This window comes from Artemia franciscana, chromosome 9, assembly GCF_032884065.1.
Source record: "Artemia franciscana chromosome 9, ASM3288406v1, whole genome shotgun sequence".
Classification (NCBI taxonomy): domain Eukaryota; kingdom Metazoa; phylum Arthropoda; class Branchiopoda; order Anostraca; family Artemiidae; genus Artemia; species Artemia franciscana.
In genome coordinates this window covers 43,877,386-43,903,349 of record NC_088871.1, presented here as the reverse complement: position 1 = coordinate 43,903,349, position 25,964 = coordinate 43,877,386, and the positions used below count along the sequence as shown (strand labels likewise).

General features: G+C 33.6%; 1 protein-coding gene across 1 annotated transcript in view; it reads left to right on the top strand.

Moving 5' to 3' along the window:
• Positions 1-835: 835 nt before the first annotated feature.
• The window catches only part of LOC136031452 (uncharacterized), a 104,898-nt gene continuing 79,769 nt past the window's right edge, over positions 836-25,964 (top strand). Inside the window, exons 1-6 of the mRNA XM_065711054.1 lie at positions 836-1,106; positions 6,295-6,353; positions 10,156-10,342; positions 15,764-15,948; positions 22,392-22,620; positions 24,516-24,639. Coding sequence (XP_065567126.1) covers positions 891-1,106; positions 6,295-6,353; positions 10,156-10,342; positions 15,764-15,948; positions 22,392-22,620; positions 24,516-24,639 — 1,000 coding nt within the window. The 5' untranslated portion in view covers positions 836-890. The remainder of the gene's footprint in view (positions 1,107-6,294; positions 6,354-10,155; positions 10,343-15,763; positions 15,949-22,391; positions 22,621-24,515; positions 24,640-25,964) is intronic.

Sequence of the window (25,964 nt, the reverse complement as noted above, 5' to 3'; positions counted from 1 at the left end):
TGAACATAAAAAAGCATTAGCTAATCCAAAGTTTTTGAAGGAAGCCCACCCGACAACACATACACAAAATTCCGTTTTCAGAGTAACCAATTAACCCAATATACATGACGTTCTTTAATACCAGTGGCGCGTTCCCTAAAACCTTTGTACAATTAGAACAAGTAGCATATTGATGTAAAAAAAGGAAAAACAGAGTTTGTTCGTTTAGCGGGAAAGTGATAAGTATCAGAATTGATACTTAGTCAATGGTTTTTATTAGACTAGCCAGCTAATTTCTGACCACATTATATATTAGCATGAAATCGGAAAGCACAAATAATAGCATATAAAGTGTCATGCGATGCTAATATGATGAACAATGAAACAAAACATCAGACGATACAATATAATTTTGGGAATTTAAAGTTGTCAAACCATGCAATTTAAATAAATCTTTGCATCAAGTGCTAAATCATATAAAAGAAGAGATCAAAATCAAAACAATTTCACTGCAGCTACAATTTGAAATCTCTATAATATAGATCTAATTGCAGGGGACATGGTAAAATAGGGGGGATTCGCATATACAAAAGCATATATAGATATCTAAAGGTCTTTCGAAAATTCTTGCTTTTGGGGCAAGTCAATCCTCATCAAGCATAAATTCCTTAACAAAAGATTCTTTAACGGAATGTAAAATGAACTGGAACTGAAGAGCTACCTTTCTGCCGCAAAGAGCATGCCTATCTTACAAAAGCAATTTCTTTCAAACCTGAGACAGCAGTGGAATCTTTCAAAATTTCAACCTCGAGTTCACTGTTTGTCTATGGTTTCGATTTAATTAAATGCCATCTATGAAATTTCTGGCGGCAAATTTGAAGTTTCAGCAAGGAGTGAACTTTCTGAAAATTATGATGGATGTATTGATTGAGGATTTACCTAACTCCGACGAAGATGACAATGTTTATGAGATTCTTGTCAGAAAGAATACAAAAATTCAGAACAGAAAGAGGTCTATTAATGATACACTTTTAGAACGAAGTGTCAATGGCTTTAGAAACAACTTAAAGAAAGAGTCTGAAGAATTTGGTGAACTATGCTTTATCAAGAAAGAACACCAAGAAATAGTAAGAGAAGCCATTATTTTAGTATTACATTTATTCGTTTTTATATATTTGGGGAAAGACTCATTTTCTGAACTAGGTCTAACCTAAACTCTAGGCCCCAGGTCTGATAACAAACTTCTTTCTTTATTGCATTCAAAAAGGTAAAATTTGAATTTTTTACATTAATTGGTGAGGTCTAGTTCGAAAACACCTTTAAATTGATCTGTTTATGCTCGTTCCAGATATACCAGGCCAATTTCTTCCTTTGCATAGCCTATTTTATTTTCAACCCTTAAAGGGGCCCTTAAGTTGTCACCTAGTTCTTTATTGTTTATCATTAGAAAATAGGTTAATGGTTTAAAATAACAGCTCCTCAGAAGGAGACATGCTAGAAAAAAGAAAAACATTTTTAGATTGTTAATTTACTCTCACTATTATGATTTTGTTTGCATTTTTGACAATTCATTCCCTGCCTCCCCCCCATCCTAACGATATTGTGCAGAGCTGGAATTAGTTTTTTTTCAATGGAAAAATCTAGACTTTGCTATCCCCTGTTGCATCATCAATACTATAAGTATTACAATTTTTGCCCATAAACATTGCAATTTTAGCTTGTTTTGCTGCCACCATGAGCACTTGCCCCCCCCCCCATAGATACAACCCTAATCCTATACAACTCTATGCAATGTATAAACTAACATATAAAGAATTAACTTCTTATTTATAATATGCAGTACATTTACATTAATTAGACTATCATGTCACATTCTATCATTATTTGTAATTTTAACTTATTTAACAAAATTTTTGTTATCCAATATTCAGCACAATCACTCAGTCTAATCCAGAAATATCTAAGTACACCTGAGTAACCAGTTTATAACACATCAATTAATGGAAATAACAACAAACAATTGTATTATTAGGGCTATATATATTTCCATCAGGGGGGGGGGGTATATTGACAGGGTGCAGATTATTATGTTGAAAGGATCATAAAGTAAGGGAACAATTTTTGTTTTTTGTTCATTTTGTATATAGCCTATGGCTGTGTAAGTGGCAGGTGCCTAGTTTGCCCTTCCCCAGCTGAAATTTAACATCTTCAAATACCTTGTCAAAACTAAGATAGTTTTACACTATTCAAGCATCCACAGAAACAGATCAGTGTTTTTTTTTTAGTATACCTTTGACTTTATGGTACTATATTGCTAATTTTTCACTTGGTCATTTTCACTTAAGTAGGGAAAATTGGCCCCAACTTTGTCCCTCCCAATGATTGTCACAAAATTATGCCCCTAAGGAGGGGGGAGGGTGAATTTTCAAAAATATAAACAAAACCATGAAAAATAGCATTTTGTTCATGAGAGCTGTTCTTAAACTGTTGTTCTAGAAATTCTTGATGATCAGAATTACAAACATGCTAACAACACATAAATATGGTAAAATTTTAGTTTTGGGACTTTTTGCTATTTGAAAGAGTAGAGTTAAGTTAGGCAAATGAGACTTTTATGTATGAATCCAGGGCTAGAAATGTACCTTAGTTAGGTATTGTCTAGCTATTATGTCTAGTTTTTGTTATTTCTCAGGTAATATACCCAACTGATAATGTCTACAAATTTTTATCCTATAGAATGTAAAGATGTTATCCACCTATGCATAAGTATTATCCAACTTGTTACCTATTTCAAAAACCATTTTAAGCCAATAAGAGAACAAATTGAAATCCAAAAGAGGAATAATTTATCTTGTTAGCAAGGCACAGAAAAGCATAAGAGCCAACTTGGCCTCTCTAACTAGGTGAATATATGCTAAAAATCTATAAATAAAATATATTGGTTGGATAAAAATCCCAATACATTTAAGCACTATCTCCTGTCTAGGGAAATACTATGCCTCTGAAACAGAGCTGTTCAAAGGAAAGGTGGTAACCTGGGCAGCTGCCTAGGAATTGCTGCTGGGGGTTTGCCCACTTTGATAAATTTTCACTTTGGTTTGTCTTTTTTGCTTATATTTGAGTCAGGAAGGGGTGACTATCATTAATTTTACCCAGGCACCACCAATCCTAAGGACAGCTAATATATTCATAATTTTCCATGGTAAGAGCTCTGCCTTTTGGAGTAAAAGAGAAAATCTAATATAGTTTCATAAAATCAATAATCCCTTCTAAACTAAGTATGAAATTGGCATGTGAGGTCTGATTCAATAATCATCTTGATTTTCACTGAGTAAGAAAAACATCAGGGGTGGCTGTCCCTGAAAATTTTGAAAACTTGTGCTGAGTATGTAGCAAACCTATTGGAGGAAAAGAATGTTGGCTTCTTGAAACTGACACCTTGTGTCTGAGTGAGGGCTATCATTGCTTCAAAATTTCTCCCATAACCCATCTTTTTGTTGCTGGTGGATATGAGATCACAAAGACCCACTCTGACAGCTTTGGGGATCTCCTTCAGCCAATTCAATGCAATTTGCTAGATCCTAGTTAAATTTATACAAATATACAAAGGGAGAATCAGAGAGACCAATAAGCATCATTAGATGAGAGGGCACATGAAGCATAAACTATTGTCCATCCATTGCACCACCTACAAGCTGCTGTTTGATATCTTTTACCATCAGAGAGCAATGCTTTAAGTCGAACATGTGCAATGTCTAACCCTGTATACCCACTAATAACCAGCAAGTCCACAATGACAGAATCAGGACATCCAGAAAGAAAAGAAATAATACCAACAATCTGGAACCTTTGCCTATTAGGTGTCATCTTTTTGACAGTAATAGTAAATAGTGGTGACCATTTAGTAGCAGGTAGATTTGTACTAAGGAATCTTTGCAGTTGAGAGTCAATAAGTTTGGCAAAAATGGGAGTAAAATTTGTAAAGAAAATGGGACTGTGGGTCATTTCACTGTTAGGAAAGCCTTTCAAGCTATCAAGAATTGTATTGCCTTTGTATTGGACCTGGAAACCATGACCCACTTTCAGTTGTTCAGACCACAGAACAACCCCATTCTATGGTTTCTACACATCAGTTAAAAAACTGTTAAAACTGTTAACTGCTGATCAGTTAAAAAAAACTTGTTTGCTTTATTTAATTACAACAAGGACCTCTACTCAAGCAACAAAGAAAAGAGTAGCACTATTATAAAACACAGTGAGAACACATAAAGTGGGCTGTATATTTATCAATCAGGGGGGGGGGATTAAATTGCTGCAATTTACCTATGGGAGTGAACTAGATAAGTATATATGATTGTTTTAAAGTCACTTTCAGACTCTTTTTTGGGATCTCTTCAAATGTATCCCTGTTTTAAGCCTTTGGCGTCCCCTTGCAAGCAATGCTTTTGGTGTGCTAGTGAGTGATTTTGTCTGTTTTTTTTTTATTATAAATCATTATTACTACTATTACCTTACAAAAGGAAAAGATCAAACTAAAAGTTTTATTAAAGTCACAAGTGTGATAATTTTAACTTAGCACTAAAAACAATTCATCATAAACACTTTCAATAAGCAGGCTAGATCAGCTTTCCAGGTTTAGCCTTTTTCAAAGTCTTTTTTGCACTTTTGTTTTCAATTGGTTGATTTCTTTATTTTTGCGAGTTTTAATTGTTTTTGATATTTTTATTTAGGTTACCTTTTTGACATTTTCATATTTTTTTCCTGACTAGCCCTTTTGTATTTGCTTGTTTTTTTTTTGTTTATTGACCTCAAAAGCCCAAAGTTAGCCAACTGAACTTGTGATAGACACAAGTCCGATCTTAGATTATGGAGCAAATTGTTACCTTCTTGCAATTATATGAGAGCTTTCTGTTAGTTGCAAATATCAATACAAAGTCAAGCTGGCTTTGTTTTTCTGCTTGCAAATAAAAACCTTAATATTCTAGATGTTATTCCTAATCCATTGATCTAATGTTTGATTAGTTCTTCTATGGTACAGAAATATGATAAAAAAAAAAGAAATTAAACAAACCAAATAGAATACTATTTGGTTCCCATTCAATGCTGTGTCCAAGTATAATAATCAGTTTGATTAAATTTTAATCCCAATCCACTCCCTGATAAGGATAGGTATGGAGTAATGTGCTCAATGCTCAAGTAGTGCCTTGGACAAACATTTAAATAAACTTTTTCAAATACAATTATTCTCCTTCACAAAAATTTTCTGTGATTGAATCTGTCCATGGTTGAGTGTATATGTGCTTTATTAAATCTTTAGAATTCTTTTACCCAAGACTGGACAATATTCTAAGATTAGGCTCAAATGCTAATGCAGAAATTCAATTTAGCGCAAATACCAAAATGTGCATTTGTGACCAACTGTTTGATTACAGTAGTTAGTATTGTATATGGCTACAATATTTGAACGACGAGTGATTAAGAAATCATGATCACATAATGATCAAGAAGATTTAGACAAGACCAATAGTAAAAAAAAGTATCAAACTTTTAGTTGGTATAATGCATTTTTTTATGGTAATGTTGAAACGATGATTAGCTGTTTGACTACCAGGTATCTTACCCTAAGCTTACGCTAGGTTATATACACAAGTTTGCCGATTTTGTAGGTTTGATTTTTTTTTGCTCATTTTTGTATCGATCTTGTGTGTAGCCTCTCCTCAACTAGACCCCTGAAACTAAATACTTTAATATCACATATAAAACAATGATCATGCGCCTTTATTTGCATTTTGAAGAAAATCATATGACAATGAAAGGTTAGTACTATTCAACTCCCCATTCAGTACGGTTTTCAAATATAAAAGTCACTGATCTGACAGGTGCATCTCCAGATCTCCTATTCATTGCCCTAACTAAGCTAAAGACAAAACTTTGCTTTTTGTTGGTTTGCATTATTTTCTGTACTTATTTCTCATTGACAGTTGGTTCTATTGAAAAAAAAACAACAAATTTTGTATGGGAATAACCCACTTTAGTTCTTGAACCCCTCTCCCAGAAAATCTCATTTATGTTTCCTAGTTGTTGCCTCAGTTTCAACCTTTAGGGGATAAAAAATATGTGTAACCTGTTGGTGTTAAATCTGCAGCAAAATGGTTGTGAAAAAATAGTCTTTAATTGCAGTCAGGTTCTAGATATAGCAGTGAAACATTGAAAATTACTGTGTGTGTCATTGATATCTGTCTACTATGATAGCTATTGTTCGACCATAATTTACAGTTAGGCAAGCAGTTGCAATTCATTATTTTTTTTTTCCAGGATTTCGAGATGGAAAGGGATTCAAGAACTACATTCTTATCTGCATTCAGTGCTGACGGGTAAGGAAACCCTAGCATTTTCACCTCAAGTTGTGTGCAAATTTTGTCTTATTTGTTGTATTTTTTCAAACTGTAGTCCTACTGGGTGTTGATTGCCCTATCTGAATGTATATTTCTTCCTTCATACCATAAAGTTTTGCTATAGAAGTATTTAAGGCTTCCCTGTGTAAACATATGCAATGTGAGTTGGCTCTGCAGTCTGATCAGGGGATTGTTAAGGATGGGTATTGGGGTTAACTGTATCACTTACAGAGTGGGTTGATATATTTATGAAACAATTAGCAAAGAATACTTGAAATTAAAACTAAGGAAGGTACCCAAACAAAATTTTTTGGCATTGCATTTATGCAGGGCTGGGAGGTATAGGTAGTTGTGTAAGAAGTCTTTAAAAGTATAAAGAATAACAAAATGCATCTATTACCAGCTTTTCTATCCTGACAAAATAGAAATATGACCTGTGATTCTGATTTTGATATTGCATAATTTCCAAATATGTACTAAATTTTTATAATATAGGTATAGCTTTAAGACTTTTCATTACTCACTGTGTGGACTCATAGTCCCAAAAACGAATCTTGACGGGTAAGGCGTTAATGAAATGATATTTTTATTGCTGAGTAAAATAGAACTAGGAGTAAGATTAGGAAATTAGGTCTTAATTCAGGGCAGGAGAAACCCTTAAATTTAATTAATTAAATTGGTCCATATGTTCTGTGTAGACACTCTACCTCTGAGTCGTATTGCCATGTTCAGAACACCTCCTTATAGTAAGGCCCAAAATCCAGACTACTCTCAAGTTTTGTCATGATTTCTCATTTTGTGTATTTTCTCACCAATTTTCTTAGTATTTGTCAAGTAGACAGACTGTACAAGCCGAGCTGCTATGCTGTGGCACGTGGGTAATATTTGGTTTGAATAGAGCATGTATTTCATAGCAATATGCTTGGAAAGCACTAAGGACACGCTAAAACGATTCAAAGAAGAAGAAGAGACATTTTTTGGCATTAAGTTAGCAGTTATACATTATTTTAGGAAATATTTTTCTTTTGATCTCTATGTTTTCTGGAATTCTGACGAAATATGCTGAGGAAATTGCAGCAAAAATAAAAAGGAAATACATTTTTCTGTGTTGCTCAGATATTTCCTCATGAAACATTTAATCAAACATGGCTTAAGTACACTCATCCAGTAGGATGCCTTATCACAAATGAAATGGCCGACTGGAAAGTTTAAAGAATTTGAATTTTGCCTAGCAGGAATATTTTAAAGAAATGCATATGTTTTTTTCAAAAATTGGATACTGGAGAATTCTGGAAGGTTAATACACTAAAATGCCCTGTAATTAAGTTTGATAAGTGACTTTGGGATGTCTTAAAATGACAGCTACAAAACTAGAACTTTCCACTTCATAGCAAAATCAGAAACCTGGATACAAAATTCATTTCCCTCCCAAATTAGCAAGATAAAGCTAATGTCTGTGCCATATCATAGTTACACCTGTCAGTAAAATCAAAATTAAGCATGGCTGCATTGCCAATTATGTGCCCTGTTTGTAATTTTCCAAGCTAAACATTGTTCAATTTTCAAAAATCTATGACATACCAATTAGAGTCATGATATACCATAAACATGACCTTATCCAAGGGGGAGGGGGTTCAGCGTCCCTTCCCCTGATTTTTTTTTGTTTGACTTGTAAAAATGCATATAAACACATTTTTGACGACAAAGTTTTTTTTTTGCTTTACTATACTACTGTTTTAAGGTGGCATTTTTAAAATAGAAATGCATTTTTTAAAATCATGTAAGGTGAACATTACAATCACCAGTTCTCTACTTTGGCTAAAAAATATTAGTTTTGGTGCTTTATGAGGGCCTGAAGTGGTAAAAGCACATTTTCAGGCCCAAAGTTTCTAACTTCCAGTGTGAGGCTGTTCTGATAAATTGAGGCAGTTGGTGGTAAAGGATAACCGGACGTAATCTCTTTTTTTTTATGTGGAATATATTTGAACCATACCTGCAATATGGGTGCTATGAGGTAACATGTCCACTCCCTAAAAAAGGTAACCACAAAAGAGAAAAATTAAAACTTTTCCAAGGTTCTAATTTGGCATAAAAATAAAATCGTCTTAGGCCTTGGAGTCTGATATCTTGCATAATTTGCATTAAAAGCAAGGAATAGATTACTGGAGAACAAAAAAACTTTTTGTAGCCAGTGAACGTGGGTTTAATTTAGTATAGGTAATAATAATTGGTATAGAGTCTTGGCAATCAGACTAACTTTTGCATAGTTTACCTTGTTCTTTTCTCTCACTATTTTAGTATCACTCCAATTGTTGGCTCTCAAGGGGAATCTCCCTTCTTATTTAGAGGCACGATTTGCCAAATTTTGTATTGCCAGCGTAGAAGCATACTTGCATTTATTAAAAGAACCATCATCCGGGATGCTCAAAAAGGTAGGAAAAAGAAATACAAATTGGCAGCTCTTACGACGTTGTCCATAAAATCGATAATGTTAATTTATTCTATCGAAGGATGCTATTTTATTTTAATAATTGCTGAAAATGCATAATTGCTGAAAGCTTTTAAACCTATCACAAACTCTAGTAGTCAAATTCGCTTCTTACGTAAAAAAAAAACAAAAAAAAAAACAATAAACAAACCAACAAACAAACCTTAAATAACAATTAAACATGAAATATTTCTAACATAAAATCATCAATTTTGATTTTAAGTTTTGGGGATCTGATGAGTTTCCTTGCTGCCAGACAAGTGTTGTTAGTTTATATTACATTAAAATTAATAATATAGACCTATGTCTAGTTTAGTTATCATTATTCATGTTTAGTCTAGTCTATTTCACATTATCCATGTCTATCTTAATTATATAATTCCATGTTTAATATTCGTATTAGTATTGATACATACTTTATGAAAGCATTTGAATCGTTTTGAGATGTTTACATTATGTTACATGAAACTGGTTTAGCTAAAAATGAATTACTTTTCAGGGAAAAGAAAAAAACCGACCCAGAAATTACAACCTTTTTTTAGTCCTCACAAGCATAACTCAGAATAATGTTAACAATTATAATTTTAAGCTTACGGATACAAGTTTGTTTAGCTAATAATGAAATAAGTAATCATCATTAAAACTAAAATTATATTGTATAGAAGTCTCTAAAGTTGTGCAGCTGAAAATTTGCGAAATGATGAGGCGATGCTACCAAATTGATGTTAGGAAATTTATACAATGCTACTAAATATGTAAGGTTTTCTTGTTTGTGACCACACTATCTAAAGAAATTATGCTAGAGAACGGAATGCATGCTCAAATATAGTCTAGAATATCAAATTACACACGAAAAACGAATATTTAGGCCAATATTTTTTTTAACTATTCTGATGGGATTGGGGAGGGGGGTCTTTGGACTGGTATGCAAAGGAATGGAGGAAATCCCCCCACCCTCTGTGCGCAGATATGCTTCTAAGGATTAAAGAATTTTTAATCCAGGATGACGCAGTAACAAAGTAAGAAGTGGCATTGCAATATTTTGAATTGTATGGTGTTAGAAGTTAAATTTTTTCGATTAAAAATACAGCTCTATGTCTTTTTCTTCTTACTGAATTGGACTTTCTATAAGGGAACCCCTTTTCTATATACACGCTATTGGAGGTTAGTATTACTTATATTACTTATTTTTTTTCTGCTCTTAAAGAGTGCTGAAACATACTGACTAGAATTGTGTTTGCTAATTATAGGCATTATTGAATAACGAACGACAATAATGAAGATGTTTTTCAGATTGACTGTTGCCACAACTCATGGAGATCACAGCATTCGAATATTTGATGTGAGAAGTCGTCGATTAATTCAAACACTTAGAGGTCATCCGAGGACACCATGGACTGTTAAATTCCATCCGGTAGTAAATACACTCTTGGTGTCTGGGTGTCTTGCTGGGCATGTCCGCGTTTGGGACATTCTCAATGTAAGTTGTTGCTGCATTCATAAAAAAATTTGTTTTTCACTCCCCAATTTTTCTTTTTTTCTTATAATCCGTTGATTGATTTTTGAATTTAAAAAAGAGGGAATAGTTGTGGGAAAAGTCAAAGTCATGGCCAATTGTAGAAAAAAGCCAAGACAGATTGTTGAATTAAGTGGGCAGCCCAGTCAAGGGTTAATTTTATCCCTTTGATTGCCGTTGTTACTTTCATTTACAATGAGATTTAGCCTATGGTAATATGAGCCAATCAGAATTTTTCAGCCAATTAAAAAATCATGTTTGCAGCAATAGCTGCAATCTATTAAAAGACGAACCACAGCTCATAGTAACCAAAATTAAAAAAGACATTAAAAAAAACTGGCTAGGGTCAAAAACTTGCCATATATAGTTGATTCCGGAATGGTACCTAGTACCTTGATAAGCCTTAGTAGTAAAATCTTATTTCGAAAACAAATTTATGGCAATTTCAAAAAATAGCCTGAAACGCCTAAAATAGGGTGTCGGTTTGAAAAAGGTAAACCATTGAGTGTCAAAAACCTCATAGAGGAAACTTGCAGTCTCTCTGTAAGTTTGATCAGCAAGGAAAATCACTTTTTTTCATCGGCAGCACTAATATTTCCTCTTTTTTTCATCATTCTATGAAAAATCAGATCGGCTTGAACTAGCACTAGCTAAATCATGCTTCTTGTTCAGTATCGATACGCGTGCTTTTTTCTAACGATTTTTTTTAAAATCCTTTCAGAGACGACTTTTTTGATCGACAAAGCGAGTGTTTTACTACGGTTGCTTCAGAGTTGAACTGGTAAACACTGACGGGTATAGAGAGTGAACATGCTAGACTTTGGGTATACTCAAACTCTTAATACATTTATATGCCCTGAGAGAATAAATGACCCTTCTCATTACTTCTCGACACTTTTCCTTTAATGTTGCATAGTGATAGTCAGGTAGACAAGATATGACAACAGAGTGGCAATACTAAAATTTCCTTGGAGTCATTTTAGATGCTAAGTTAAATTCGCTCTTTAAGCAGCTCGCTAATTTGATCGTCTAATTCAGCTCTATATAAAACAAGCAACTCCCAAAAATTAGATGTTTTCATCTTTGAAGCAACGCATAAGGGTGTTCTGTTCTTCCAAACAGAATCGGATCTAGAATTTTAGGTGCTCCATTTTTTTAAAGAAATTCAATTACACTTAATTGACATGCACCGACTGCCAAATGTAAAGGCATTGTAAAAGAATCTCCTTCGGCACTTATTGTGCCTCCCTTTAAAATTAGCTGCCGACAAATGTCCAGGCTGCCGATTATAGCAGCGTTATGCAGAGGTGTAGATCGCTCATAATCGCTTACATTCGGATTGGCTCCAATTTTTAAAAGAAATTCAGTCATACTTATTTGACCTGCATCGATTGCCAAATGTAAAGATATTTTGAAAAATCATCTTCAGCTGTACTGTGGTTTCTTTTGAAGCTAATAGTCAACAATTGTCTAGGCTGCCGATTATAGCATCGGTATGCAGAGGTGCAGATCGCTCATAATCGCCCTAAATTTCGGTTGGCTCCATTTTTTAAATGGAATTCAGTTACTCTGATTTTAACTCGGGTAGACTGCCAAATGTAAACGTGTTTTGAAAAATCATTTTAAGCGTGTACTGTGGCACCCTCTGAAACTAGTATTCGACAAATGTCCATACTACCGATTTTAGTAGTGCGGTGCATAGCTATTTCAGAATTAGCATAGTCTATATTGCTTGTGTTTCAGGATTGGCTTTATTTTTTTAAAAGTAATTCATTTGTACTCAGTTGACCTTTAGATATTGCTATACATAAAGGGATGTTACCGCTATTATCTTTTGAATCTATGACAGCTCCCTCTCCAACTAGTATCCGACAAATGTTCAGGCTGTTAATCTCAAGTTCACAATGTAAAGGTGTTTCGCCAACAGAATTCCTCATATTCAGGTTGGTTCCATAATTTAGAGTTCTGAGTTCTTTATTTAACATTAAAATCCATAAACAAAAAATTGCTTCAAGACAATCTCCCCCATAAGGCTCCATGGCCGGGAAAGAACAGGGGAGAAAATATACCAACAACAAAAAAATATAAACAAAAACCAAAAAACAAAATTGAGTCGCACACCTTAATAATCTCCAAAAAAATGACTAGCTAGGCAGGGGGTAGCACATGATTTCACCAACTCAATTAAATATCCAACTCAATCCAGAAACATCAACTCCAAGGGAAACTGGAATAAAAAATAAAGAGACAAAAAAAAAAACAACAAACAAACAAAATTATTTACTAGCTAGAAAATCTCTAACATAATTTTTGAACATACCAATTGAGTGGCAGCTTCGTACGAACTCTGGGAGCTTGTTCCAGATCCTGTTGCAAGCTGTCAGAGGGTTGAATTCAGACCTCACTGACGGTGTGTGAAGAACCAGTAAATTGTTGGAAGTGTGGAGATGATAAGTCGATTGATCACAAACAAAAGATATATTATTACATAGGACAGCAGGACGATGGCCGTGCAACTGTAAAAAAACGAAAGAAGAACAAGAAAGAAAATAGAGAGATTTCAAATCAAGCAAGGGTTTAAGTGAAAATCGGTTAGTTTCCTGAATAAGAGTCCTTGCTTTATCATAAAGTTTTGAAAGTGGCTTCAGAGACGAGGGAAAAGTTGACATCCAAATAACAGAACAATATGAAACATAAGACCGAACTAGGCTGCAGAACAAGAGTCTAAGAATCGGCCCTGGAAATATATATTTGAGCTTTCTAAGGATTCCGAGACTCCTGGAGACTTTCATTTTAAACAGGTCAATATGATGTTTGAACGAAAGATTTTCGTCAAGCAAGATGCCTAGGAATCGAACGTAACGATCCTTAGGTCTACTAAGAGAACCTCTTGATACATTTATTTCATTTAAATCAGGGCAAGATTTTTGAGACTCTGGAGAAAATGGGAAAACATGACTTTTCGACATTTAAGGCAAGATAATTTACATCAAACCACTGGATAACTCTTTCAAAAAGGGCTATCATCCTTGACCGAAGATCAGACTCAGTTCTACCAGTTGTGCCAAGAGTACTGTCATCAGCAAAAGCAATAAGTGTATGCGGTAATGACAAACTCTTGTCACAGCTAGTGACGGATACTGGTTGACAAAGACGACAGCAAATGGTTGGTTTTAAATTTTTAACCGCATTAATAAGGTCATTGACGTAGATTAAAAAGAGTATCGGCCCAATGACAGATCCTTGTGGAACGCCTAACTCTATTCCAGAAGGATTAGAAAAGTCCGGATGAACCGAGATGACTCGACCAGATAAATATGATAGAAACCATGAATAAGCATTCCCTCTTATACCAATATGGGACATTTTCAGAAGAAGAATCTTGTGTGTTAATGAGTCAAACGCTTTTCGAACATCAGGAAAAAGAGCAGCAGGTATCAAACCAGAGTCAAGAGCTGAATTTAAATAATTCAAGAGACTTGCACATGCATGCTCAGTTGAATGTTTCGCCCTAAAACCAAACTGAAAATCATGAAAAAAGTGTTTAGAATTAAGAAAATCAAGAAGTCGAGAAAGCATAGCTTTTTCAATAATTTTACTAAACACTGATAAAAGAGATATGGGACGATAATTTGCAGGATCATTCCTTGATCCACCTTTAAAAAAAATGATAACACGAGTACGCTTTAGAGCACTTGGGAAGACACCATTTTCAAAAGAAAGATTGACAAGTCTCGTGAGGGCACACTCAATGACAGGAAGAATGAACTTGACAACCTTAGTCGGAATACGGTCTGGGCCAGAGGATGAAGAACCCCTCAAACAATTGACAATTCTGGTAATTTCAGCTTCAGAGACAGGTTCCAATGCCATTGATTTAGGACAAGGTGGTCCTAGATAAGACCTAAAATCAGATAGCGAAGAAGAAGGACTTACAGAAGAGGCTGTAGTTTTGCCGATATTAGCAAAATAGGAAGTAAACGCATCTTGTACTTTTAGCTCACCCTCTACAGTTTTCCCGTCAGTCACAACACTTGAAGGGACAGAAGGAGGCAGAAAAGATGGCCTGATAACAGAATTGATTACTTGCCATGTCTTCCTAATGTCTTTACCGCACGCAGAGAATTTTCTATGATAAAATAACGATTTAGCCCTTCGGCAAAGCGAATTGTAAACTCTTCTATAAGCTTTGAAAAGTTGAAACCGAGAATCACGCGAAAATGGCTTAGAGCGCCTGTAAACCTTCCAAAGATAATTTTTCTTCCTCCAACTTTTAAGGAGTCCAGGGGTCATCCAAGGATTCAAAGGGGTTGTTCTTTTCGATGCTGGATTCGACTGGGGTGCATTACATGTATCAAAGATAACTTCTTTCAAAGAATCATAAAACGAATTAAACAAAGAATCCATGTCAGATCCATTTTCAGAAATACTCCACGAACGACCTACCAGCCGTGACCTAAGAATATGCAAGCCATGATCATTAAATTTAAAGAGGAAAAAACCAGCTTCTTGGCTCCTTCTTGGCAACGAATCGGAAAAATCATACATGGAGAAAACAGGAAAATGGTCTGAGATATCACTCATCAATATAGAATTTCGCACCAAGGTCAAAGATGAAAAAAATATTATCAAGCAAAGAAGCGATAAAAAAGAGTTCTTTAGAAAACAAAAATAACCCAACTTACTTTTGAACTGCATCTTCGAATGTACTTGGAAGTAACAAAATGTAACAACAACTGTCGAGTAATATTTTATGAGCTGATACGCTGAAAGAGGAAGGGGTCTTTGAGCTTGCGCAAAAATCTTTTTCATACCTAGTGCCGTTTTTGGCAGATTTTTTTTTTAATTTGTCACTATGCCTCATCGAAATAAATTTACGTTTTCATGGATTTCAGCAATTTTTTTGTGCCAAGTTTTCCATACGAAAGCTTGTTTTCACGGAAAGCGAACAATCACGGAGTTAATAAGTTTATAACTGAAAACCTAAAAAGTGAAAAGTTTTTAATCACGGAAAACGCGAGGTTTACATGTAACTAAATATAAATGTAAATATATGTATATAAATGTAATTATACATGTTTTTTTCCTGGTTGGGTTCTTTACTCAGTGTGGTCTTTTTTCAAACTTTTGCTGAACTTGCCATACGAGGGGCATTTCCTTCTCCTGGAGTTAATTACTCAGTTTTGTAAATATTTCAATTTTGCTGGAATCTGAAAAGTCATAATTTTTGTCAAATGTTGTAATATATAAAGTGAAGAATCAATTTTAAAAATTTTGGGAGAGAAAGTTAGCCCTCAAAAACATTTGTCATTGGTCAGTCAATATTGATTTTACTTCCCTCGGCCATGTCTGTAATCTCATTGATTAGTGCAACTCTTAATTTAGGGAGAATCAGAACGATATGCCGTTGAAGAGGCACCTTACGTGAGCAGTGTGATTACTTCTGCCTGCTTTCATCCAACTGAGCAACTGGTAGTATTCTCAAGTGGAAATGTAATATATTTATGGGATTGGTATTCAAATTGTATTCTTGCAAAAATGGAGACAAGAAGCAATCGAGAAAGCATTAGGTATGTTTTTTGTGTACTTCCTTTTGAATGGGGGGGGGGGGGGGCGGTGGAGTCAGACCAACCTGAGCTAAATTGTATTTGGCTCCCTAGGCAAATTTGTCAGCTCCCTTTTATTTTAGTGCCAAAATTCAGGCTAACAAATCTACTATTACAAAAAATAAAGAAATAATATAAAGACGAGAAACGAATCCCCCTATTATGAAATATAACTTAGTTCATACCGTAAATTGTATGAATTGGTTGTCTAGTTTTATTTTTATCCATGCTTAAGTTTAATTCTTTTTATATATTCAGTAATTGTAACACGCCATTTCTATTTTTTAAGATTTAATTAAAAAAATGTATTTAGAGTTAAAAGTAATCTACCGATTAATAATTCACCGTTTCTCTGAGTGAGGTTTTGTTTTTATGCGTGTTTTGCCTTATTTTTTACTTATAGTAGTATAAAGTGCTATAAAGGATAAAGATCCTCCAGAGCCATTGCTGGCGCATAGGGCGTCGAATTGACGTTTCAGTTGCTGGGTGTTTTTTACGGGGACAAGTAGGAAGCTTGTCGCCCAACCTTGCTGCGGCGGGGATCGAACCTGGGTGCTCCGTGTTGCCAAGAAGAGAATCAATCCACTGGGCTACTACAGGTTATAAAGTGCTATGCCCATTTTTTTTAAGCCGAAGTTTTTGTAATAAAATCATTTTATCAAAAAACTAGCTGTTGGGGTGGCGCTTCGCGCCACCCCAACACCTAGTTGGTGGGGGCGCTTCGCGCCCCCCCCCCCCCAAGCCCCCCCGCGCGCGTAAGTCATTACGCGCCATATTAGTTACGCGCCATTGTAGTTGTGTCCCTATGTCCCACCTGTGAATATAGATAGATATATATATATATATATATATATATATATATATATATATATATATATATATATATATATATATATATATATATATGTTTTTAACTACGTAAAACTTGCGAATATACAACATTCTTTGCTGTCCCATTGTCTGTGCATATAAATAGATTGTCAGGTTTACCGACTCTTGAACATGCAACATATAATGGTCCATGGGAAAACAATCCGTATTCAGATCTATACCTCATGATTCTAATGATTGCCCTTGAGCTTTGTTGATGGTGATTGCTAATCGACCATTCCCTGAGTCGCCATCGTCATTTATATATCCCCCTGTGCACCCCGGCGTCCCCTTTGTAGTTATGTCCCTGTGTCCCGGTCGTCATTTATATTCCCTGTGTCCCGGTCGTCATTTGTGTCCCGGTGTTCCAGTCTGTGATTTCTCTTTGAGTGTCCCGGGCGTCATTTATATTCCTTGTGTCCCGGTGTCCCGGTCGTCATTTATATCCCCCTGTGCCCCCCGGCGTCCCCATTGTAGTTGTGTCCCTGTGTCCCGGTCGTCATTTATATTCCCTGTGTCCCGGTCGTCATTTGTATCCCGGTGTCCCGGTCTGTATATACATTCGTTTTTTAGTTTTGTTTTTCTCCTTTATTTTTTTCCTTTTTTCTTTTTTTTCTTTTTTAGTTTATTTAGATTTTTAGATTTTTTAGTTTTTTTATTAGTTTTTAGTTTTTTTGTAGTTTTTACCATTTTTTTAGTTTTTTTAGTTTTTTTTTTTTTTACTTATGTCCTGGTCGTCATTTATACTCCCTGTGTCCCGGTCGTCATTTGTGTCTGGGTTTTTTGTTTGTTTTTTACCTTTTTTTAGTTTTTTTAGTTTTTTTAGTTTTTTAGCTTTTTTAGTTTTTTTATTAGTTTTTAGTTTTTTTTTAGTTTTTGCCTTTTTTTAGTTTTTTCAGTTTTTTTTAGTTTTTAGTTTTTTACCTTTTTTTAGTTTTTTTTAGTTTTTTAGCTTTTTTAGTTTTTTTTCTTTTTAGTTTTTTTTTGTAGTTTTTACCTTTTTTAGTTTTTTTCCTTCTTTTTATTAGTGTGAAATAATTCAGACGTCATATGCGGACAAACACGACGTCACTCGACAGACAGACAGACAGACATAACCCACAAACAACTTATTTTTATATATATTTATTCATATTTTTTTAGTTTTCTTTTTCTCTTTTATTTTTCAGTTTTTTCCTTTTTTTTAGTTTTTTTCTTTTTTAGTTTTTAGTTTTTTTTTAGTTTTTTACCTTTTTTTAGTTTTTTTTTTAGTTTTTTTAGTTTTTTAGCTTTTTTAGTTTTTTTATTAGTTTTTATTTTTTTTGTAGTTTTTGCCTTTTTTTATTTTTTTCAGTTTTTTTTTAGTTATTAGATTTTTACCTTTTTTTAGTTTTTTTTAGATTTTTAGCTTTTTTAGTTTTTTTTTCTTTTTAGTTTTTTTTTGTAGTTTTTACCTTTTTTAGTTTTTTTCTTCTTTTGTATTAGTGTGAAATAATTCAGACGTCATATGCGGACAAACATGACGTCACCTGATCCACACACAGATCCACACACAGACAACTTATTTTTATATATATAGACTAGCTGTTGGGGTGGCGCTTCGCGCCACCCCAACACCTAGTTGGTGGGGGCGCTTCGCGCCCCCCCCCAAGCCCCCCCGCGCGCGTAAGTCGTTACGCGCCATTGTAGTTGTGTCCCTATGTCCCACTTGTGAATATAGATATATATATATATATATATATATATATATATATATATATATATATATATATATATATATATATATATATGGTTTTAACTACGTAAAACTTGCGAATATACAACATTCTTTGCTGTCCCATTGTCTTTGCATATAAATAGATTGTCAGGTTTACCGACTCTTGAACATGCAACATATAATGGTCCATGGGAAAACAATCTGTATTCAGATCTATACCTCATGATTCTAATGATTGCCCTTGAGCTTTGTTGATGGTGATTGCTAATCGACCATTCCCTGTCCCGGTGTCCCGGTCGTCATTTATATCCCCCTGTTTCCCCCGGTGTCCCCGTTGTAGTTGTGTCCCTGTGTCCCGGTCGTCATTTATATTCCCTGTGTCCCGGTCGTCATTTGTATCCCGGTGTCCCGGTCTGTATATACATTCGTTTTTTAGTTTTGTTTTTCTCCTTTATTTTTTTCCTTTTTTTTTCTTTTTTAGTTTATTTAGATTTTTAGATTTTTTAGTTTTTTTATTAGTTTTTAGTTTTTTTTTCTTTTTAGTTTTTTTGTAGTTTTTACCTTCTTTTTAGTTTTGTTAGTTTTTTTTTTTACTTATGTCCTGGTCGTCATTTATACTCCCTGTGTCCCGGTGCTTTGTTGATTGCTAATCGAACATTCCTTCTGTCCTGGTCGCTTTCTCTTTGAGTGTCGTCATTTATTTTTTTCTTTTTTAGTTCTTTTAGTTTTTACCTTTTTTAGTTTTTTTTTAGTTTTTTAGATGAAATTTTTTTTTAGTTTTTTCCTTTTTTTCTTTTTAGTTTTTTATTGGTTTTTACCTTTATTTTAGCTTATTTTTCAGTTTTTTCCTTTTTTTTAGTTTTTTTTTATTTTTTATTTTTTTTAGTTTTTTACCTTTTTTTAGTTTTTTTAGTTTTTTTAGTTTTTTAGCTTTTTTACTTTTTTTATTAGTTTTTAGTTTTTTTTTGTAGTTTTTGCCTTTTTTTAGTTTTTTCAGTTTTTTTTTAGTTTTTTATTGTTTTTTACCTTTATTTTAGCTTATTTTTCAGTTTTTTCCTTTTTTTTAGTTTTTTTTAGTTTTTAGTTTTTTTAGTTTTTTACCTTTTTTTAGTTTTTTTAGTTTTTTTAGTTTTTTAGCTTTTTTATTTTTTTATTAGTTTTTAGTTTTTTTTGTAGTTTTTGCCTTTTTTTAGTTTTTTTAGTTTTTTAGCTTTTTTCATTTATACTCCCTGTGTCCCGGTGCTTTGTTGATTGCTAATCGAACATTCCTTTTGTCCTGGTCGCTTTCTCTTTGAGTGTCGTCATTTATTTTTTTCTTTTTTAGTTCTTTTAGTTTTTACCTTTTTTAGTTTTTTTTAGTTTTTTAGATGAAAAATTTTTTTAGTTTTTTCTTTTTTTCTTTTTAGTTTTTTATTGGTTTTTACCTTTATTTTAGCTTATTTTTCAGTTTTTTCCTTTTTTTAGTTTTTTTTATTTTTTATTTTTTTTAGTTTTTTACCTTTTTTTAGTTTTTTTTAGTTTTTTTAGTTTTTTAGCTTTTTTACTTTTTTTATTAGTTTTTAGTTTTTTTTTGTAGTTTTTGCCTTTTTTTAGTTTTTTCGGTTTTTTTTTTAGTTTTTTATTGGTTTTTACCTTTATTTTAGCTTATTTTTCAGTTTTTTCCTTTTTTTTAGTTTTTAGTTTTTTTAGTTTTTTACCTTTTTTTAGTTTTTTTAGTTTTTTTAGTTTTTTAGCTTTTTTATTTTTTTTATTAGTTTTTAGTTTTTTTGTAGTTTTTGCCTTATTTTAGTTTTTTTAGTTTTTTAGCTTTTTTATTAGTTTTTAGTTTTTTTTGTAGTTTTTGCCTTTTTTTAGTTTTTTTAGTTTTTTAGCTTTTTTATTTTTTTTATTAGTTTTTAGTTTTTTTTGTAGTTTTTGCCTTTTTTTAGTTTTTTCAGTTTTCAGTTTTGTCACCTGATCCAGTTTTTTCAGGTGACGTCATCTGATCCATCCACAGATCCACACACAGACAACTTATTTTTATATATATAGATTAAATATAAACTAGTAAACTTTATTTATTATCAGATAAATGTCCATTTTCTCCTACACATAGATTTACCTATAATATAATTCTTATTTGCACGTTAAACTATTGTAGAGACTAGCCTGTTTTCAAAGGTGGTTTAAAGGCAAATCTTATTTTGTTTTGATTGCGAAACTTGATTTTGAGTTGATAAGTTATGAGTTATTAGTACCGTTGATAAGTTGAGATGGCAGAAGAAGACTATCTACAACTCTAGACATAGATGAATATAGATGTAGATGCAGATGTAGAATATTGGTCAATAACGCTCATTAAATCATCTATAATCAAAAGTCCATCCTTAGGATGATTTTCAAAAATATATAACCCTTGGAAAAATTTAATATAAGGGCTATATGCTTTCATGATGTCATAAGCCTTTTGCCAGGATTTATAGCAGTAAATATTGCATTTAGTGAGGAGGTGATGTCATAGTAGGAGGTGATGTCATAATGGAGGCGGAATTTTCAATTATTTTTGAAATGAACTGCGTTTTCTCTGACGTGATTGGCCGGCAAACTAACATCCTAAAAGATTACATGGGTAGCTAACTCCAACCTACTAGAGCTAAATTGAAATTGGCTCCATAGACAGATTTGTCACCTTCCTCTTTTTCTAGTGCCAAAACTCAGGTTAAGAAGAAATAAATCTAGTAGGGTAAATTGCACACGAAATAAATGCACACGCGTCAACCAAAAATAAATTAAGTTGTGGATTCAGCTTTTTACTAAGGCTGTCAGCAATGAGTTGCTATAGACGACTGTAGTGTACTGTAAACAAGCTTTCAGTTAGGTGATGGTGAGTTTAATAAGCTCGAACCTTCCCCCTACTAGCTTCTATGACTAAATTACAAACGATTTGACCTGTCTAGCTGCAGTAGGAATGATATTATAAATAGCACTATGTCTTATTTTCTTTTTCAATGGTTCCTTTTCATATATTTCAGTGAAAAAATTCTTGTTTCAATCATTTTTTTGTTTTTCAGTGATTCTATGTCAGTGATTCTAAAACTAGGAAGCGAAAGCTTCTATGACTAAATTACAAACGATTTGACCTATCTAGCTGCAGTAGGAATGATATTATAAATAGCACTATGTCTTATTTTCTTTTTCAATGGTTTCTTTTCATATATTTCAGTGAAAAATTTCTTGTTTCAATCATTTTTTTGTTTTTCAGTGATTCTATGTCAGTGATTCTAAAACTAGGAAGCGAAAGGGATCCCTTTCACTTCCTAGTTTTACTAGGAACTTTTACTAGGTTTACTAGGAACTAGTAGTCTTACTAGGAACTAGTTTTACTTTTACCTTGTTTTACGCGTTTTTTATATTAAAAACGAAGATGGATGAATTAAAAAAAAAAGTATGTGCTAAAGGTAAAGAACGAAGTTGAGACTTAAAACGAGCAATAGTTTAATAGCTACATAAATTTTTCTCTAAATTATGGGGGGGGGCAAATGCCTCCCTTTGCCCCCTCTAAACGACGCCACTGAGTACAATGGGAATTGTAGACACATTATTAGAAAAAACACAAAAAGCAATCTATATTCCAAGAGAGCAGAGGCTGAAGGGAAGGGGTAAAACCAACTCTTAACGCAAATAAAATCAATCGCAATGATCAAATACCATAACAAGTGAAAATAGTAAAAACAATATGAATAAAACTAAGATACAAGATATTCAGAGGCAAAAAAAAAAAACAATAACCAAATATTTGATGGGAAAGCTTTTATTAAATAAAATTTTAGAGCATTGAAATTGACCTTTTATTTTTCAATAGGTATGTAGAGTTTGATCCAACAGGAACTCGATTGATTACAGCAATCTGGAATCCGATTTCACAGAGTCGAATGTCGACAGCACAGAGTGTGGAGTCACAGAGACCTACAGCTGCTGCTGAAAATATAGAAGAAAATTCGGGTCAGTTGCGGGCCCGTTATCAAGATCTGCTATCTCGTTATGCATCTCTGAGAAGTCGCTATAGGAATTTATTTCATTGGGCTACGTCAGTAAGTGGATTTTGTGCTTTTATCTTTTATTTAATGCATATTTCATGAAGGTTCATGGTGGCTTTATTTGAAGGTTAGGTCTTATTTGTTAAAAAAATTTAAACAAATTTTTTTGGAATACGGTTCTACAACAATTAAATTTTGAGCCTGAGGAAATATCCACGTAACTGTTAAACTCAATTTTCAGGGACAAATATTGGAACTGTATAGTGCTTGAATGTATAAAACAGCCAAGCAAGTACGTATCCAGGGGAGGGGGGAGGGCTGACAAAGATTAGTCTAAGCGAAAAAATGCAAGGAATGTCAGTCGTACGAGTTGAAAAAAGATAAGTCTAAGCGAAAAAATGATGAAATGTCGGTCGTACGATCAGCAAAATTTATTCTTCTCTTGTAAAAAATAAACTTGCTTTAAATTTTTACCTTTGTCATTTCGAAAACGAAACCTTAAAGAAAAGAAAAGTTATACTAAAAATTGTTTACAATAAGTTATAATGTACTTTTCTTCAATAGGACGTTAATTTTTTTTTAATAGTTAGAAATCTACTGACCTTAAATTGAACTCGTGTCGCCACTTTTGCCTTCGAAAAAGCCAACATTGTATTGGCTGCAAAGCCTTTAAAATCCCTTTTGCCGAGTGTTAATGCTCGATTTTTGAGGGGCTCATAAACCCCCTATGGCAGTGCTCCAGAGGATCCAAAATAGGGCCTCAAGGTTGAGATGCAGCTCTTATCGGCTAACATTAAAGGGTGAGATGTGGTTTTAATCGGTCTTAAAGGGTAAGATGCAGCTCTAATTGGCTGACTTTGCAGCCTTTGCATGAAAGATTTGATATGGTGCCAATGTCTGTTATTTACAAGTGTATCCACTACTCTCCCTCTTACGAGATGTCTCTACTTGTACAGCAGGTCAAATGAATACAGCAAACACGCAAGAGTACGGTGCGGTCGGAGACATTCTACAAGACGAGACATCCCTTAACGAATACTTGCAGAACATCCTTGTAAGACATTGCAACCCCGTTTGAAATGGTCTCTTGAAGGATGCTATTCTTGAAAACCCGTCTTTTTATTCCTTTAAAGGGAGTTTTATAATACAAATATGCGTATCTTTGATTAAAATTATTTATTCTTAGTGACCGAAAAAAAAGCAAAGCAATGTTTCTTGCATACCCCCCCCCCCCCCACACCCCCCAAAAATACTTCCACTATCCTAAAATGTTTTATATAGATGTTACCAAGGCCGTATCCAGAGGAGTGGGGGTCCCCCCTTCTCCCGAAAATTATTTCGTAAAACAACCCCCCCCCCTTGCGAAAAAACCTGGATTTGGTCCTGGTTGTCACCGAATTGAAAACACTCTAAGGTGTTAAAATTCCTGTATGCTTTATTGAAGTTGATTTTTATCCCCGCCTCCCTATCTCTTTATGACTTAAGGTAATAGAAACCCTAGAAGTTTTCCAACTTACATGGAACATATGCTGTTTGCTTCTGGTAAGCTCTAAGAAACCAAGATAATTATCACACGTCAGAAAATATTCACAAAGCGAGACAATTTAAACTTCAAACTTTTTATTCAAAAAATTAAAAAACATTTAAATATAGTAACCTTCTATTGAACTTTTCCTTCTTTTTTCCCTCTTTGGAAAACATCCCACTCCCCTTCCTCCAAAAAATCTGTCTTTGTGGCTTAGAAATGAGCAAAAGAAGAATCGTACTTGAATAGTTTAAACATATACCCTAGATTTTTCGTTTTTTTTACTAAAGAAAAAGAAAGAAAGAAATATTGTATCCTAAAAATGCACGCTGCTAGAACAAATCTTTTACCCCCCCCCCAACTATTGAATTCACTTGTTCTTATTAATAGATAAATGTGTTTCAATTGTCTAACGCTTTTTAAGGTTGATAACTTGGAGTCTTCTGGTCCAACTGGAAACAACGATTCTCAACCCTCGGCTAACATTGAAGGTGAAGCCCCTGAATCTTCTCGACAACCAGAAAATCCAAGACAAGGGAGAGATAATGGTAATGTCTTAGCTGAAAGCGTCTTTTCTAACACAGAAGTTTAGTATAGGCTCCATTTTAGACTCTTAGCAATCTCTGATTTTACACTAAACAAATAGTAAGACTATAAAAGAAAGTTCCTCCGTTTACTCTAGAAAGACAGTTGTCTTTCTAAAGAAAGTTACTCTCTTTTTTTCTCTTCTTTTACTAAAAGAAAGTCTCTTGCTAACAGAGGCGAATCTCTAGCATTTACGACGCCCCTGCTTGCTAATATGTCTTTTTCTCTTTGGCGTTAGTTTACGTTATATTATGCATATGTGCGTATTTATAAATTTATAAGACTAGAATTTTAAAGGAAAAGTTTAGTAGTTAAGTTTATCTGTTTTCTCTTGTGTGAGAAGTGTACTTGCCACAAATAAGAGACAACTTTACTGATTTCTTCATTTATTCAGGATACAGAAATTGTTGTATTAATTATTTCACACTATCTGATGTATAGGTATGTAAAATGTCTTGCACCACATGAGTCAATTACAACTATACTCAATTATTAAAAAATATACTTAATGTTAACCTTTTTTAAACATCTATCACCCGGGATTGGCATTGGGAATCAATTTTAGGGCCAACCAATGGCAGACAAATATAGCAATAGATTCTGAGATTTTAATTTATAGATGTCATTGGTTTGAAATGTAAGATATCTCTTGTATGAAAGTTTAAACAGAGTTGCCTTAGTTTTATTAGTTTGTGTAGTCAATAGTTTTTTTTTCCTTTATTGGGTAAACGTCATTGACATTAGTACCTAACACTATCTGTATTTTAGTTCAGATTCACCTATGCATTAGCTTTGGCCAGGATCCTAGATGGCGTGGTGTCATATTACGGAAGTCAATTTGCTATGTCCGACTGAGAAGTCGCACAGATAGAATGCAAAAAAGAATCAATAAGGGTAAACGTGTATTCACGTGGAAATTAATTTTAGAGAGGAATAAATTAAAGAAAAAATTGAATTTAATGAAAAATACAAGAAGTAAGAAAATAAATATGTTGAGATCTTAATGTTAAGCAACTTATGCTGCTTTGATGTTCTCATTGAAGTAACTCTTATAGCTTAATTTCCCTACGTGGATCAGTAGCGACAATTGTATTAATTATTATTGGTGGTGGTTTTATTTGTTTTAAGTGTAGTGTTTTTTCTTTTTATCTTGTGCTGAGGACGCCTAGTTTACATACAGGCGAAATATCCGCGCTATTTTAGTCTTTCATCTCTTTTCTCTCTACTGGCCGCTGTCTCGTTTTAGGTTTTTTTGTTGTTTTTTTGTTCAGTTTTATCTCTCTTTGTT